We start from the raw sequence: 18,637 nt of genomic DNA, 5'->3' as shown, positions 1-18,637 counted from the left end.
TTCTCCAACCTCACCTTTGCTCTCTTTATCTTTTTGTTTTTATATATTTACATATACATATATATATATATATATATATATATATATATATATATATATATATATATATATATATATATACGTTTGTGTATATATATATATATAAATATATATATATATATACCGGAGTAAGCACATAAAATGTGCAACAAGGTGGAAAAAGAGTACTCAAATACCAGAGGTAGAGTAATATGCTTTATTTAAAAGCAGCAGAAATATAATAAAAGACTGTTACTCTGAGTTTCGCGTTCCCATTCATCGGACAGTTTTATTAGAAATGGGAAAGGAATAACAATGCAATCAAAAGTAATATAAAATTTGAAACATAGATCTGTTTGATTGGTCGTTTCAAATAACGGTCATGGATGCGTAATGAACAAAACAAATGAATTTAATATAGATTCATCCTATTTTTTTTAAAAATCGAAGAAAACCTTAAATAGAAGAATGGGCTCTGTAAGAACGACCGTGCGAACCCAAAAGGAGAAATGGTGATGAATGGAAAAACAGGGCTCCTTTCTTAAACGCGTCACACGGTCGAACACAAAATATATCAAATGATATAAATATGTTATACTTCGATAACATAGTGAATTCGTAAATGCCAGTAATAAAGACGATAGAACACAACCGATAAAGATGAATAACAGTAATATTTATTGTAGCATTAAAATGTATGTCTGCGTGTGAGTGTGAATGCAACATAATGAAAACACAATAAAAGACAGGCCGTCATGTAAAGAAAAGAGTGTGTGTAAGTGATACATGTATGTGTATGCGTGAGATACAGCAGATAGAAAAAGAGTCAGTAACACATATAAGAATTTGCCAGTTCTTAGAGTACACAATAATAAGAGTCTGTATGTAAGAAGTTGAGGCGTGTGGGCCAGGGCGATCACTCGTTGTGATGTTAGGGCTTCCATGCCGGGCCGGGTTCTGGAATACAGATGTTCTTCGCAGGCTGGGCTCTTGGCTGTTATTTCTTGGCGAAGGTGAATCGCACAAACAGGATCGACGAGAGAAGTGCCGCGGTTAGCTGTTGGTAGCTGGTGTACGTAGAAGTCATGTTGACGCTGGCGGGGACGATGACGGTAGTCGTAGAGTCGTGTTGCTACTGGCGACGTCGGTGGCGAATCTTGTAGTTCGTAGTTGAAGTGGTGTTGACGTCGTCGCTGGAACTGCTGCTGCTGCTCTGTGTGGTACACGGAACAGGTCTCCAAGAGATCTGAACCGCGACGATTTGGCGGTGATAATTTAGTCTATTTATAGCTGAAAGTAGGCTCCACAGAAGGCATTAGAAGAACACTATCACGTGACCTTATTAGGGGCTGTGATTGGTCGATTTGCGTTCTGGCGGGAACGGTACGAAGCAGTTGCCGCTTCAAATAATAATTAGTCACGTGATGGATACAGTAGGCTGCTCTCCGCTACGCCCGAACTTGATTATATTTATAACAGCGAGAAAGATGGTTTGTTTCTATATAATGGCGATAGGTAGTTTCACTTCAGGCTCAAAATACATATAATTCATTATATTCGAATTAATACATTAAAATCAAATAAGATAAAATAAAATATACGCTGCATTCAAAATAAAATTACAATAGCATATACGCATACTAGACTATCCACAACACACACACACACACACACACACACACACACATACACACACATATATATATATATATATACAAGAATAAAGGCAAGGAATCGTCAATTAATAATAGAATTAATAATTAACAATTTTGCCAAGTAGTTCAGTATGAAAAAACCTTTATCGGTAAAACCATTTATCATCATAAATATACAGGGATTAGCATTGAGTTGCTTCTCCAACATACTGAAAATTTAGAAATAGCAGTCAAAGAACTACTGATTCTAAACTACAAATTTTTCTCTAAATGGATGGCGATATTTATGGCACACATGATTATATATATATATATATATATATATATATATATATACATCAAAATACACAGATGCATACGTACAGATAATCTAAGTATATAGGTATATATTTGCAAGAAAACAAATATATACATGAATACAAATTTATACACATACACATACACAGGCAGTAAAGCTCGCGCGCGAAAACACTTACGCGCGGGTAACAAAAGTTGTATCTTAACCTACAAAGTAGAGGTGGAAGGGTAACATATCGATAATAACGTTACTAATATAAAAAGAGAGAAACAAAGATAGACAGAAAGGAAGAAAAGAGAGAAAGGTGGGAATGGGAAGAAAGAAGTAGAGAGAGAAAATGAGCAAGAACGTATATAGTAAACCTACATAAAATTTAGACTGCGTATATATTTGTATACAAAAATGTATATTAGCATCACGTATATAGATATATGTGGGGATATGTACGTAAATACTCACAAACATAACCGTATACATGCGTATGCACACATTCAAGTATGTGTGAGTGTGAACCTAAGCGCACATTCCCATATATAACATAGATGCACACACGCGAATAAATGCATGTATGTGTAAATAAATATAAGCATATACTCTTACCCATGTATACACAAAAACGCACACACACGAAATCATAACTGTATATGTACAAGTGTAAACCTAGGCCCTATATGTAAGCGTAGACGCACACATACGAATACGTAAGTATTATTACAATACAGACATCTACATAAAAAAAACTTTCAGATCTCAGCGTATATATGCAGACAACTTTTTAAGAAACTGCTGAGTTAAAAGTTAAAATCGGGCGAAAATACATGCATAATAGAATTTTTATATTTCGAATCGTCCATAAAAACAGTAAAATTTGTATACAAAGTGTTAAAATAAATAGAATAGAATGAAGTAAAAACAAGGAAAAAGAAAAAAACTATGTATATAACAGTCAAAGGTTTTCTTAAAATGACGTAGGGGCCTATACAAAATTCTTACAACGCTAAATAAATCATTTATAGGATCTTTGGGGTTTGACGGGCAACATTTTTTTTGTAGTGTTTTTGGTACCGAAACACTTTCAAACTTCGAATATTTGTATATTTTGTGGTATAGAACAGATAAAAAAATTTGTATTCGAAGTTATTTTATGTAAAAAAATTGTCGTATTTCGGTAATTTCAACCAATCACAGAAATATGACAACTTTAACATGAAATAACTTGCGATGTACAATTTTTTGTTAAGAAGGTTAAGAGAAGAAGTTATGGATCTTTTTTTAAAACGGGGGCCACATTTTTCATTAACGAAACACTTTGAAACTTGGAACACTGGTAGAATGTGTCATATAAAACATCTTTTTCTCTTAGTCTTCTTTAAAAAAAAAAAGAAATCCATAACTTATTCCATGTTAAAGTTGTCGTATTTCTGTAATTTCAACCAATCACTGACGTCCATTCAACCGATATACATTAAGTGCCGACTACATAAACAAACGATTCTGAAACAATTAACCCTAACCCTAACCCTAACCCTAACCTTAGGGTTAAAGCAAATTTAAAATGAAAAAAGCAAATAAAACGAAGGTATGGAGATTAAATACGCTTTACATCGCTTAATCAGCCAAAGGAGTAAATATAAACAACTGAATACTTGTCAGTGATTGGTTGAAATTATCGAAATAAGACAATTTTTTTACATGAAATAAATTCGAATACAAAAATATTTTTCTGTTCTATAACACAAAATAGATAAGTATACGAAGTTTGAAAGTCTTTCGGTACCAAAAACATTATGTAAAACATTAATGAAAAATGTGGCCCCCGTTTTAAAATGATCCGAAGTTATTTTATATGACACATTCTACCAGTGTCCCAAGTTTGAAAGTGTTTCGTTAAGAAAACAAATGTTGCCCGTCAAACCCCAAAGATCCCATTTATAATGTGGTACCAATCCAATAGTAAGATTGCACAATGGTTACAAGGAGTCAAACATTATCAAAATATATATATATATATACTACCCATACGGTATGTTACTTGCTGACATTTTAAATTTGGACGCATGTCTACATGAATTTAAAAGTTCGCGTCTTTGGTTTAGAGCCTTCTTATCTTAGAATAAGATATTCAGTTTTTCCAACAAACAGAGATCGAATTTCAATGGTCTTTTATGGGAACCGTGTCTGTAAGGCGATGTTCTACCTAAAATAGTAAGATTGCACAATGGTTACAAGGAGTCAAACATTATCAAAAATATATATATATACTACCTATACGGTATGTTACTTGCTAACATTTTATCCTTCCCCCTCTACTTCATAGATTAAGATACAATTTTTGTTACCGGCGCGTAAGTGTTTCCGTGCGCGAGCTTTACTGCGTGTGTATGTGTATAAATTTGTATTCATGTATATATTTGTTTTCTTGCAAATATATACCTATATACGTAGATTATCTGTACGTATGCATCTGTGTATTTTGATGTGTGTGTGTATATATATATATATATGTTGTGGATAGTCTAGTATGCGTATATGCTATTGTAATTTTATTTTGAATGCAGCGTATATTTTATTTTATGTTATTTGATTTTAATGTGTTAATTCGAATATAATGAATTATAAGTATTTTGAGCCCATTCTTCTATTTAAGGTTTTCTTCGATGTTTTTAAAAAATAGGATGAATCTATATTAAATTCATTTGTTTTGTTCATTACGCATCCATGACCGTTATTTGAAACGACCAATCAAACAGATCTATATGTTTCAAATTTTATATTACTTTTGATTGCATTGTTATTCATTTCCCATTTCTAACAAAACTGTCTGTTGAACGGGAACGTGAAACTCAGAGTAACAGTCTTTTGTTATATTTCTGCTGCTTTTAAATAAAGTATATATATATATATATATAAAGTGTAGTATATTGCCACTTAAGTGTGGCTGACCCCTAGGGGTGGATGTTACTGTTGCTTTTAGCCCCAGGAGGACATCTCCTCCAGCTGGCTTATCGACACACGACTGTGTCCTGTTTGCCAAGGGAAGTTATCCCTCTCACCTCGATCTGCAGCACGAACGTATCCGGATTTCAGGGTTATTTCCCTTCAGTTTCCGTCTACCAAATCCCCTCACAAAGCTTTGGTCGGCCCGAGGCTATAGCAGAAGAGACTTGCCCAAGGTGCCACGCAGTGGGAACGAACCCGGAACCATGTGGTTGGTAAGCATACATACATACAGACAGAGAAAAGCTGTGCAGGTATTGCTAAATCGTCATGAAACCTATTTCCCAACCATATGGTTTCAGGTTCATTCCCATAGCGCAGCACCTTGAGCAAATGCTTACTTTTTGGTCGTCAGGAAGATGCACGTGTATGTGATTCCCACCACCGGTATTGGTTTGTTTAATCCCCGTAACCTCGAGATTCAGCATAATGAGTTCGATAGAATAACAGGCTTAAAAAAAAAATACTGGGGTCAATATGTTCAACTAAATCCTTCAAGACGGTGCTCCAGCCCGGCCGTAGTCCAATAATTGAAACACGTACAAAAAAAAAAAAAAGAGAATAATTTCTTTTCCTGTTATTCCTCTCAAAATAAGCAATGAGAGTTCTCTCCCTTACGCTTGTGCTCCATAACAGGAGATGTAAATAAACTAGTTTCAACTTGGATTGTTTTTGTTCCCTGTCGCACTGCTTTTGGAATTTTTTCTTTAGCTATGAATCATTGATTCTAGTTCCACATGAATACCGGAGACGTTACAATGTCAGCGGCAACACGATGTAAAAAGCGTTGTGAGAATTATTCGAGGAAAGACAAAGAAAAACTGCTCGAACTTGTGACGAAGAGAGTGGATATTTTGGAAAGTAAAGTTTCTAATTCTAATATGAATCTGCAGAAAGCCATGTGTTGGGTAGAAATTGCTAAGGAATTCAACGAAGGGTCTTCGGAATTTCGAGATGACAGGCAACTGAAAGAGCTATGGAAACGTATGAAGTATAATTCCCGGATGGATTTATTGCGATTCATAGAAAAAAGAAATAATTTGCGACCTGGAGATAAACCTTTGGATAGTTTAGATGAGTTTACGCTTATTTTAGTACGTTTGATACCGGATTACTTCCAAATGGACAGCGATCCGAAAGTTCGCCTCCAATGTAGGGAATTACTGTTGATTGATCCGAAGTTGTTTGAGCTTCGAGTCAATAAAATTCATGAAATTCTCAACGAATCAGATACAAACGGATCGATAAATAATAGTAATAGTAATATCACCACAACTACCACCACTACCACCACCACTAACAATAACAATATTAATAATATTAACTTTAACAATAACAACAGTAACGATAACAGTGTTAATTTTCAGAGAATAAATGAAAATAGTTCTGACGAGGATTTAAAAGTTTTTAGTAATTTGCAGCATCAAGCTCTACATTCTTTAGTTGACGGTTCACTTGATGGAAATTCTCAAGATCAGCAGCAAAACTTAATTTCGGATACAAATATATACGTTAGCTCCGGTCTCAGCAATGATACTGCTATCAACAAACGGTATATATCTGATTTTTTTTCTCTTTATTTACATATAATGTTTTTCTTTTGCAGTTTTCATATGTAGTCTCATAAGCTCATAGTCGTCTGTGCTTATGTGACACCATAAAAAAGGGTTAATATCTAGATCTGATGTTCTGTGGTAGGGTATTAAAAAGAGCTATTGTGTCAACTGCAGCGCGTCTCTTACCTAGCCTAGGAAAATGCTGCAAATTCAGTGATTAAACATTTTGGACTCCGCATATATTCGTCTTTTTGTAAAAAGGAATAATACGCAAGTGAAAAAAGAAAAAAGGAAGTAATCTTTGATTATAGCGTACCACTTTCAAGTCAACCTGTATTTTGATAACTGTTTGTTTGGCAGCCGCAGAAGTATACAAACGTAAAGAATTGTCTGTTGTTTTCTTGTTCAGTTGTGTTGTTTTCAATAAGATATTTGGTGGCAGTTAAACGTTTTACGTGGATTTAACCCCGTCACAACTTCAACATTTTTCATGCCTTTTTTTTTTCTAATGAACTTCTGTTATTAATTAGTTTGAACAGAAGAGATTCACGCATTGCCCCCACCCCCCAAAAAACAGTTGAAATACAAAAAAAGGTAATCTTCAAGTTTAGGGGGATAAAAAAAATAAATAAAAATATTCAAGGGAAATAACTGAACGACTTACCAGTATTATCCGTTTTCTTCTAGCTGTTTATAAATAAATCACACCCTCATCCTAACCTTAACCCTAACGTCAATCAAATCACGTGTGTGATTTATTTATAAACAGAGACGTACGGAGAATACTGGTAAGACGTTCAGTTACTTCCCTTGAATATTTTTATTTATTTTTTTTATCCCCCTAAACTTGAAGATTACCCAAAAAAATAATTTCCCTTTTAATTAAGAAATTAGTTTGGGTTATGGGAATTTTTCTGTTTTTTTTTGCACCTGCCTTTATTTCATATATATATTTCGTTATGCAAAATATCTACCTACCATCCCACCCACAAAAACCTAACACAAATACTGCGGTTGTAAATTCTATAGTTAGTTTCTGTAATAAGAAGCTTACTTCCCAACCACATGGCTCCGGGTTTAATCCCACTGGTATTGGTGTGTTTGCATTCCCGTAACATAGCGGTTTGGCTGTAGAATAAGTACATAAAAAATAAGTACAAGGGTCGATTCATATGACTAAAAATTCAAGGCAGTACCCCAGCATGGCTGCAGTCTAATGACTGTAACAAGTAAAAGGTAAAAGATTCTGAATCTCTGATATTGAGAAATCTGAAGATTGATTTTTTTTAAAAAACTGACATAGAAAAAGAAAGTGGAGTTTTAAAAAATTCATGTTAAAATGGTTAAGTTCTGATTTGGACATGAATACCTCAGAGGAAGACACTTCAATCTTGAGTTAAAACATGATCTAAGGTGTTCCAACTATTACCATAGCCTTCTTTTATTTAGATAGCATATCTACGACGTGATTTGAGCAGTATTTTGCTGGTGTTTGTAGCAAGTTGATAGCAATCACATGAAGACGTCCCATGCAAGCACCACAGTTTAGGAACCTAATCATTACTGTTTCGAATCTCTCTCTCACACACACACATTGACTTACCATTGTTCTTAATGGGAAGATAAAAGTAACTTTAGGTTGTACTACTTTAGTCAAATCATACTTGAGTCTTGTGTTTGTTTTCCAGTTGTGTCAACTAGTAATATATACCTAAAATAATAGTTAAAGCTCACCTTTTATATTTCTGTGGCACCTAGCTTGTGAGATTCAAATGATGGACTTGTTCTTCCTAATAGGAACATAACATTCAAGTCCAGTGATTATCAAAGTTATTTTATTGTGGAATCTGTATACAATTGTCCAAAAATCACTGAATATATACATATATTTTACAGACAACCCCTATTAACTATCATTTTTTAACAAGACAGTAAATGAAGCAAATTATTTTGCAAGTATATTCATATAAAAACAGACATATAACTTGTTTTGAAAACTTTGAGTAGCATTTCTGTGCTGGACAAGACATAGAACTGCATCTAGCTCTGAGACTCCAGTTTGGGAGTTCAGGTGTTTTGTTGGGTACGGAGCTACTCACTAGTCATCACTACTTCATGGTCTGTTCTAGTCTGAGGTAATAGTACTTGTCAAAGTCCCTAGTTATGGGCCATATAGAAGATGATCCCATGCATTTCTTTATTGCCCACAGGGGACTAAACATAAAGGGGACAAACAAGGACAGACGAAGGGATTAAGTCGATTACATCGACCCCAGTGCGTAACTGGTACTTATTTAATCGACCCCAAGAGGATGAAAAGCAAAATCGACCTCAGTGTAATATGAACTCAGAATGTAGTGGCAGATGACATACCGCTAAGCATTTCGCCCAGCATGCAAACGTTTCTTATTTCTTTATTGCCCACAAGGGGCTAAACATAGAGGGGACAAACAAGGACAGACAAAGGGATTAAGTTGATTACATCGACCCCAGTGCGTAACTGGTACTTAATTTATCGACCCCGAAAAGATGAAGGGTGAAGTCGACCTCGGCAGAACTTGAACTCAGAACGTAACAGCAGACGAAATACCGCTAAACATTTCACCCAGCGTGCTAACGTTTCTGCCAGCTCACCGCCTTAGAAGATGATCCCATGGCTAAGACATATAGCTGGGCTGGCCTCTAGACATGTGTCATACAAGTCCACTACCGTGTTGACATGACTTGATGTCATATGCACCAGTCTCTTGCCTTAGGGTTAAATACATCCCATGTTTCAAGAGTAAGCTTTAAAAAGCAGAGAACTGGCAGAGTAAACAGTGAACAAACTAGTAGAAGACAATGGAAGACCACTGTTGTATCTTTCCCCAAGAAAAATCATGATTTTGGCATGGAGGTTCATGATTGCTGATTCCTGCAGGCATGGTACATGCAAAGAGAGAATAACATTTGTTTTATCAAAAAATATATACTAAATTTTATTTAAAAGGCACTCTAATCCATTTCAATAGCATATACCGCACATTCTCTACTGGTTTAACACCACAACCATCACCACCACCACCACAGTTTGAGGATACCTTCTTACCTTCTCAACTACTAATCTTAGTGGCCCTATAAAGGCTTATGTGCGCTGCCTTCCCTCTTAACTAAAATATATATATAAAAAAATGAGACAACAAAAACCTACCTTTTAAATGAAATATCTCATAGTTGACACAAATGCTGTACCTTGCAATTTCTGATGATCTTTACGTTGTGATTCCTTGTCCACAGCCAAAGCTGCATTCAAAAGGTTAGCCTTTCCTCTGGTCAACCCTCCAATAAATAAGTTAAACTCACAAATGACTTCCGTTCAACCTCACACACCACGTCCTGCTGATTGACAAAAATTCTTTCAAGCACCGCACACTAAAGCCTTCTCCCCCCCCCCCCCGTTATCTCCTTTCACTGCTTATATTAATGTAACTACAATAGTCTCAACTTCACTTTTATTCTTCTGTGATTGATCGAAATAACTACCAGTCTTGGGTTGATATAATGCTTCATGAGTCTGGTCTTCTAGTTATGTTATGAATCTAAAATCAGTTCTGAATACGATTCCTTCCTACTCATGTTTTTTTTTTAACCCTTTTTCCTTATTATTCAGGGCTGATTCTTGCAACCCATGCAACAATTCTTCAGGAGCTAAAGACTTTGAAAATTTTAGGAAGAGGAAAATTCCACTTTACCGAAGTCTATTAGAAGAAGAAAATAATGAAGATATCAAGAGACAGCTTTTAGAAATGGCACAGAAAGAGAATGAGAAAGAACTACTTCTTCTTGACATTCAAGTTGAATGTGAAAAACAACGATTGATAAAAGAAAAAATTGAGGCTGAAAATGCAGAGCTAAAACAGCGAATGTTGCTTCAAATACTAGAGAATCAGACAAACCAAAGGAACTCCTACCCACCTTTAATGTTCCATTTATGAATGAAACCAATGGTTTTTAAACAATCATAACCCATGCCAGCATGGAAAACAGACAGTAATAGATGATGATGATCTGGTCAAGGCAAGGAAGCTTATCATGGCTTTTGTGTAACATTTGTGAATGATTTACACGCTCTTTCATTTTTATGTTTGGTCATGTTTAAAAACAAATAGCATAGCAGCCCTCCATTCACAGGATTGTTGTTTATTTTGTTGGATCACCTAAATGTGATCAAACTGAACCTAAGAACACAAAAAAGCAAAAAGAGAAATCCAACTATATTAGCTTTCAAAGTTCTGGTAATTGATATGAAATCTTAATTCATCCACTTTTCCATAATTTCATGGGTTGGACAGTGTTGATTGAGGTTGATTTTCTATGGCTGGATGCCTTCCCTGTCACCAACTCTCACTTGTTTCCAAGTAAGGTAATATTTTCCTATGGCCAGACATGTTTTCACTGAAGATTGGAAATGCATGACATCACTTGTATGATGTTGATGCTTGATTGCAGCTGCAACACAATGTTGAGACAAGATGAAACACACACATATATATAATGAGGTTTCTTTCAGTTTCCATCTATCATATCCACTCTCATGGCTTTGTTCAACCTCAGGCCATAGTAGCAAGGTGTCGTGCAATGGAACTGAACCTGGAACCATGTGGTTGGGAAGTCAACTCCTTAACCATCCTCAGTCAATAATAATTAATAATATCTCCCTGACACTTGACAGTGCAACACTCTATGAAGGGACTTGATCAAATTTTTGTTAAACTTGGTAAATTTTCATTCATTAAGTTTTGTTAGTATGTTACCAATCATTTCTCATAACTTTCTGTTACTATTTTTATGTAGTGTATGTTTGAAGTGGAAATATGTAGTCTTGTATTAAGATGTTGAAGATTGATTTTCTGACTTGGTGCTATGTGGTGTCCTTGAGCTAAGCTTTTTGTTTCATGCTGTTTCATTTGAACACTTTACGGAAAATGTGTACCAGTAGCACTTAGTGTTTTACCCTGCTACAGACTGGTGGTCTTGTTTAGGAGACAGTCTCATATTCTCAGCTGAAACAGTTTGTAGGCTCAGGATAGACTTTAACATGTTTGATGTATGTATCTCAATTTGATTTACTGGTGTTATGTTGATATTTTTTATATAAAATCAGTATAAATTATCTATAGCTAATATATTTGATTGTTCACTGTAGGATTAAAATGTTAGACATGTTGCATTATGCTGTGCCATTTGTTTGAAAATGGAAACTCCATAAAATTTTTACTCATCGTATGATCTCAAACTCAAGGCTGTTCAAATTTCAGCTGGTATAAAATATGTCTTGCCAAGTTTTATCAAACTCATGGCTGCATCATGTACTCTTAATGTAAAACAAACCACTCATCTTGAGGGTTTTTTAATGTCCCACCTAAGCTTTCTAATCATTTGATACTTTCTTACATTCTTATGCTTAGTAAGTCTTAGAACTTCCGCTTAATATTGTATCGGTGGTGAACTCCCTCTGAAGATAATAAGATCTGCTCACTCATCAATTGATATTTCCAATCTCAAAAGATCAAGCAATAGACACTATCACATTGGTGCTATTTTCATCATATACAACACTCTAACAGCTTGTTCATCTTTCATATATCTACGAGGTGGTATCAAAGAGTTCCCAGACTAGTTATGCTTAATAAAAAAAAAGATAACCTATTTATCTAAGTTTTAACATCATCTCCTTTGAAATAGTCACCTTGTGTAGCAATACACCGATCCCAGTGTCCTTGACACTTTTGTAATCTGGCCTGGAAGTTGTTTTCCATAAGTGAGTCAAGGACTTTCTGCAGTTCGCTCTTGATCTTGACAATGGTGTTAAAATGGCAACCTTTGAGCTGCATTTTCATCGTCAGGAAGAGATGGAAGTACGCAGGTGCTACATTTGGCGAATGGGGTGGGTGTGGAAGTGAAACCATTTTTGTTTTGTTCAGAAACTCACAAGTGAGGAGAGCTTGGTGATAGGGTGCATTGTTGTTGTGAGGAATCCAGTTCTTCACATTCCATAGATCTGGTCACTTTCACCTAATGCTCTTCCTCAAACACTTCAAAACATCATTGATTGTCCTCTGACGATCCTCATGCAAAAACTGATGAATTTTCTCCACATTTCTGGTGGGTGATGCTCATGGCAGGTCTTCCAGATCGCTCATCATCTTCCAGGAATGTTCTTCCACTTTTGAAGTGCCTGTGCCATCCGAAACTTTGCGTATGACCTATTACCGCATTACCACAAGCTTGCCAAAACATGCTCAATGTCTCTGTAGCAGACTTCCCAAGTTTAACACAAAATTTCACGCTGGCTCATTGTTGCAACTTCCTGTCCATGACAAAAATTGCAGACTACAGCATTCAATTGATCACAGTAACACAAATTTCACAACTTGCGAAGTAAACACAGCAATGTCATTCAGCACACTGCTTCATGAAGGTCACTGCTAGCTCTTACTGTGTACACAACTGTGTGCTGCCATCTGTTGGTGCACAACAGAACTAGCCTGGGAACTTTTTGATACCACCTTGTATCATTGTTTCATCACATTTTACACATCATGCTATACTTCTATCTGTTTTGTAATAACAACAAATTGTCAGCTCTCCTGAAGGAGACCTATAACTATTTGAATATTTGGCAAAAATTCCAAAGCCCCACTTTACAGATGAGCTATAGTTCTGTTAAATCTGGAACCATACTGTGCAGGCCATTAAATGGTGGCTAGTATATACCAGTCTAGCCAGGGTTGTTCAACCAGGTCATGTAGCAACAAAATTTTCCCACATCACTTTTTCCTATCTTTGAAATGAAATTAGATTTACGAGAGACCTACTCCTCTTATGTCACTGGCTGGTGAGCCCTCATTCTGAAGAAATATTCTTGCATTTGACATTAGCAAAAGAAAATAAAAGAGGTTAAGTCATGTTCCATATTATAGCTAAACTGTATACTTGTGGACTCCAGCTGTATTTTGTCTCTGGATCTAAAGTTTCTTATTAGATTGTATCATCACAGCATCTGTTAATGAGTCTCTTCCTGATATACATTCTATCCCAAAATTCATTTATGTTCCCCATACTATTCTTCCTGCACATTGGTCATTATCTCTGAGCTGTGAGTTAAACCTCTGCCCAAGCTCTTTCCTCCCTCATATTTATTGTTCTCTATATTTCTCTTATTCTTCTGCTTGTGTGTTTCCATATTCACTGGCATTCATACGCTTGTATGTTAAATGATTCTCTCTACCCATTTGTAATTACTTCTGTAAGCCATGCGAAACAGAAGAATGATTTACTTGAGCATTAAAGCTGCTTTATAAGCAACTAATTAATGCTGTTAACTGAATGAGGAAAATTGATGCATCTTGTCCGAAGAGGGCTCGACAGATCATGAAACAGTCTGGCAGGAGACTCTGTGACCTTTTCCCCACAAATCAGTAGTATAGAAAATTTGTGTTCACATTCTTGTTCTCATTTTACTCGCAGTAAGGTTTTATAACTTTTAATTTATTGCAGTTCTTCTGGTTTATATTGTGTTGTGCATAAACAAACCATCAAAAGCACAAGTATGCAAATTAGGCTATTTACTAATGTACTAGTTTAATTCACGACTGCTTTATAAGCAGATGATCTCTGCTTTTGATTGGGGAAAGAAGATGGGTATGTCTTCCCTGAGGAGTGGTCAACAAACCACCAAACAGTCCATCAGGAAACTAACTCTTAGTTTTTCTGTACATCAGTTGTATAGAAGGAGTGTTTTTACATTAGGTCCTATAATTTGAGAATTATCACATGTATATTAATGCTGGATTGTTTATGCTGAGTGAGTAAACCTATGATCTATTATCAAAAGCTCCAGCTATGACTGTCTCCATCTTAGGGACTACACCATCTAATGCATTCATTTTCTGATTTAAGACAGACAGGTGTGAGCTGAGGATGATTTGACTTGTTATTTCTTATAAACTAAAGGAAAACAAAGAGGATACATCATGAGCTTGTATATACTGTAAATGTATGAAGTTGTGTGTGTGCATGCAGACTTTTTATGTCTGTAATGAAATAGTAAACATTTGTTTCAAAATAAGCTTGAAATATAGTGCAAAAAAAAAACAAAACAAAAAAAACCTAAATTAAAATTCATATTTTTTTATATTTTAATAAAGTTATATATTTTAATAGATATATTTCTCAATTGTCTATTTCTTTCATATTTTATATTTTTGAAATATATATGTTTATTAAAAAATTGAAAAAACAATATTGTTTTTACATATATTTTGTTGTGTTTTCAGTTTCTTTAGGTGTATATATCATTTGTATATCTTAAATTTGTGTCACTTAACCATTTAGCATTTAAATCAGCCATATCCAGCCCAAATATTCAACAGGCATCCATCATCAATCCTATCATATCACTGACTCCTTCACTTGCACTTATAGCAACATCATCTACTGCATCTCCTGCTCTCTCTGTCCTTCTCTATACATCAGTCAAACAGGACACCGCTTAGCTGACTGGTTCATGGAACAACTGCGAGACATCAGACTCGGCAACTACACCCCGGTCTTGCACCATTTCCTCTCTACTGGTCATTCTTTACAACACCTGCCTGTGTTCAGGTTGTCTTTGTACAGGGGCCATCCAGACTCCTATCTTCGCTGTGAGAAGGAATTAATCTTCTCTCTTAGCTCCTTTGTGCCACATGGGCTCAACTCCCCTCCCCTCTTCATCTAACCCTCCTCCTTGCTCCTCTCTTCCTCTCACACCCACTTCTTCCCACCCACCTCTCCTCTTGCTCTGATACCTACTTCCTCTCTTTACTTCTACCCACCTTCTCCCTTCCACCCTTTCCCTTCATCGTTGCCCCTCCCTCATTACCCCATCCCTACACATTCCAACCCCACCATCCCACCCCCACTCTAACCCTTAGACCCCCACCCTTGCTTCTCCCACTTTCACTTCCCCCACACCCTAACACCACCCCACCCCACCATACCACACTACACCACATCACACCACACCCACACACTAGCACTGACCACTTCCCAGCACCCACTCCAGTGCACACACTAGTACTGACCACTTCCCAGCACCTACACCATCATCCACACACCTATACATGCACATATCAAGGTCACCAGCCCCCTTCCACATGCACATACACACTCTCACATACACACGCACGTGCACATTCGTTTTGGGATCACCATTACTTTATTATCTACCCTTTTTTCTAGCTCTCCTGTGTAACCCCTCTGTCCAGCATTCGCCATGATAAATTGCTAGCCACTGAACCTTTTCTGTTTTCTCTGCCTTTTTATTTCTGTGTTCCTTTATGTCAAAGAGCATAGGCTTGAAATGTAAAAGACTTTCTCGCTTCCCAAGCGTTAAACTAATACATCTGTTTGTTGTTTACACACCTGTCTTCGTCTTTTGTTTTTTTTGGTAAATTCTCACTATATATATATATATATATATGTATATATATATATATATATATATATATATATATATATATATATATATATATATATATATACATTTTATATATATATATATATATATATATATATATATATATATATACATTTTATATATATATATATATATATATATATATATATATATACATTTTATATATATATATATATATATATATATATATATATATATATATACATTTTATATATATATATATATATATATATATATATATATATATATATACATTTTATATATTATATATATATATATATATATATACATTTTATATATATATATATATATATATATATATACATTTTATATATATATATATATATATATATATATATATATATATATATATATACATTTTATATATATATATATATATATATATATATATATATATATATACATTTTATATGTATATATATATATAATGCAAGAGAGTTAGGGGTTGAGGATTCAACCCACTAAGGGATAATATATATCCAATATACTGCTTGGGGGGGGGTACCCAATTGTTGTTACACTAGTGTTATACCAAGTGCAATAAGTGGGTGCGGGTAAAAGGTTTTTTTTTTTACCCTAAATTTATATAGCAATAAGAAAATGGAGGGGAATATGAGGTACTCATCAACTTGCACACACTATATTCCGTTGATTAATCTGTTTATTTTATGACAAAAAAGACAATATACAGACACTTATGACATACCATGTCGTATCAACAATTAAGATTTCAAATTTTTACAACTGGATGCCCTTCCTAACACCAACCACTCAGCAGAGTGGACTTAGTGCTTTTTATGTGGCACAAGCACAGGCGAGGTCATATATATATATGTATATTAATACTTATTGCCAAGCTAACATGGCAGTCCAGGAAAATAGGATGAATTTTGCCGTTGATTAGCTCCAAGAGGCCATCACCTCTAGCTAGCTATGTGACACATGAATCTGTGTCCATTATAACCTTCGAACAGGGGAGGTCAGCCGCTTCCCCTTGCTGGTCTGACCAATCAACGGCAGCATTCGTCCAATTTTCCTGGACTACCATGTTAGCTTGCCAATAACTATTAATATCCAGTACCGCTGCCATAGTCTCCTTTAGAGTGATTTAGAAATATTAATATATATATATATATATATATATATATAGACAGATAAATAGCTAAAACAGCTTTAACAAATGTTATTTCGACATTAGGCGTCACTACTTGCAACGTGTTGTGAAGATATCATTTTTGATCCAGTTGTTATCGATTCCAGAAGGGAATCAATAATATATCAATTAATGAACGAAGTGTTTTTTCTTCACCTTGTGAAATGCTTCTTTAGTGTTCCATGATTCAGTAAGAACAAAACATGGATATAACAATCACTGTTCCAGTGACATTGATCAAATTTTCCCCTGAATGTAGTTTTGTTGAACCTGTTGGATGAAGTGTCAAAGATTTTTATAACTAAGAAAAGAATTATGAACATTTTCAGAAATTCAGTGCTGTATTGTACTTGAGAAGGATGAACTAAGAGAAATAACTCACGTAGCTCTGCTAAAAAATTGAATTTCTCCTAATTATCTCCCTTCTCCTTTAAGAGTTTTAATGATTGCAACTCGCTAGTTTTTTTTCTTAAATATATTTCTTCATCAAAAAAGCAAATTTCAATTCAGTGAAATTTTGCACGCATGTCATTCACTACATCACCACTTAATTGATTTCACTAAATTCATGCCATTGGCTCCCGTGAGTTATTTCCCTTAGCTCATTCTTTACAATTGTGTCACCTTGTTTCACTGGATTTGTTTTGCACTGTTATTCAGGTATACCTCAACGTCGGTAATTAGTTCCAAGACATGCGACTAAACTCGAAAAGTGACGTAACACGAAAAACATTTTAAAAACTCTTTTGATAAATAATTTGTATATATTTTCACATAGGTTTTTAGGTGTTTCTTTTTTTTTAAAAAATATTGTGCTTTTAAAAATGTTTACTGAGATCGACGTAAAGTTGTATAAATTGATTGAAGTTTATTTTTTCCATTAATTCATTAAAAAATGCAAAACGACATAAAGTTTAAAATGTCGGAACTTTAAACGACGTAAGTTGAGATATACCTGTATTATATTAGTTTTTAAAAATGGCAATAAGCTTTGCTACACTACCACACAAGTCCGGCTCAAGGATGTGTGGGGCCCAATTAGAGAATTATCACGTGTGTGTGTATGTGTGGCGGGGCTCCACAAAAGCTGAAGATCGATGTTTTATGCCTCGTGTAGTATGTCAGTCCCAGCCAAAAAGCTTTGAGGGCTTGAGGCTTAACCATTAGCCACAATGTTATACTAAAAATTCATCATAGCATCCTCTGTTCGAGTGTGTGCACAGGGCCCAATTTAAACAAATATATCTAATTAGTTTAAAACCTGACCTGCCTCCACACACAGATGATCTGGCTTGGTAAAGCTGTTGTTGTGCTGTTATGGATCCATTTGTTGTCTTTACTTTATACTGAACTATGCCAAAGACATACATGTGTGTGTGTTTATACACATAAATACATACATACATATGTGTGTGTGTGTATATACACACACACATA

At 35.1% G+C, this 18,637-nt stretch overlaps 1 protein-coding gene and 1 long non-coding RNA gene across 2 annotated transcripts; one reads left to right on the top strand and one right to left on the bottom strand.

Annotated features, from left to right (window-relative positions):
- Positions 1-673: 673 nt before the first annotated feature.
- On the bottom strand, positions 674-7,280 carry LOC149134144 (uncharacterized). The gene is made up of 2 exons (XR_016243129.1): positions 7,189-7,280; positions 674-4,168 (listed from the first exon to the last, which is right to left on the bottom strand). It is a non-coding gene; the product is annotated as an uncharacterized LOC149134144 (long non-coding RNA).
- Positions 5,610-14,730, top strand: LOC106873277 (uncharacterized). Its single transcript, XM_014920574.3, has 2 exons — positions 5,610-6,520; positions 10,174-14,730. The coding sequence occupies exons 1-2, from the start codon at positions 5,706-5,708 to the stop codon at positions 10,496-10,498; spliced, it is 1,140 nt and encodes a 379-aa protein (XP_014776060.1). The 5' UTR covers positions 5,610-5,705; the 3' UTR covers positions 10,499-14,730.
- Positions 14,731-18,637: the final 3,907 nt, after the last annotated feature.

This window comes from Octopus bimaculoides, chromosome 9 (genome assembly GCF_046866305.1).
Source record: "Octopus bimaculoides isolate indiv1 chromosome 9, ASM4686630v1, whole genome shotgun sequence".
In the NCBI taxonomy this organism is placed as follows: domain Eukaryota; kingdom Metazoa; phylum Mollusca; class Cephalopoda; order Octopoda; family Octopodidae; genus Octopus; species Octopus bimaculoides.
The sequence above is the reverse complement of the archived record's forward strand: the minus strand, read 5'-3'. Positions and strand labels throughout refer to the sequence as shown.

Bases quoted from the DNA above. Each gene is read 5' to 3' on its own strand.
- LOC106873277 (XM_014920574.3), top strand. From the start codon at position 5,706: ATGAATACCGGAGACGTTACAATGTCAGCGGCAACACGATGTAAAAAG. The intron at 6,521-10,173 runs GTATATATCTGA...CTTATTATTCAG, and splicing joins GATACTGCTATCAACAAACG to GGCTGATTCTTGCAACCCAT.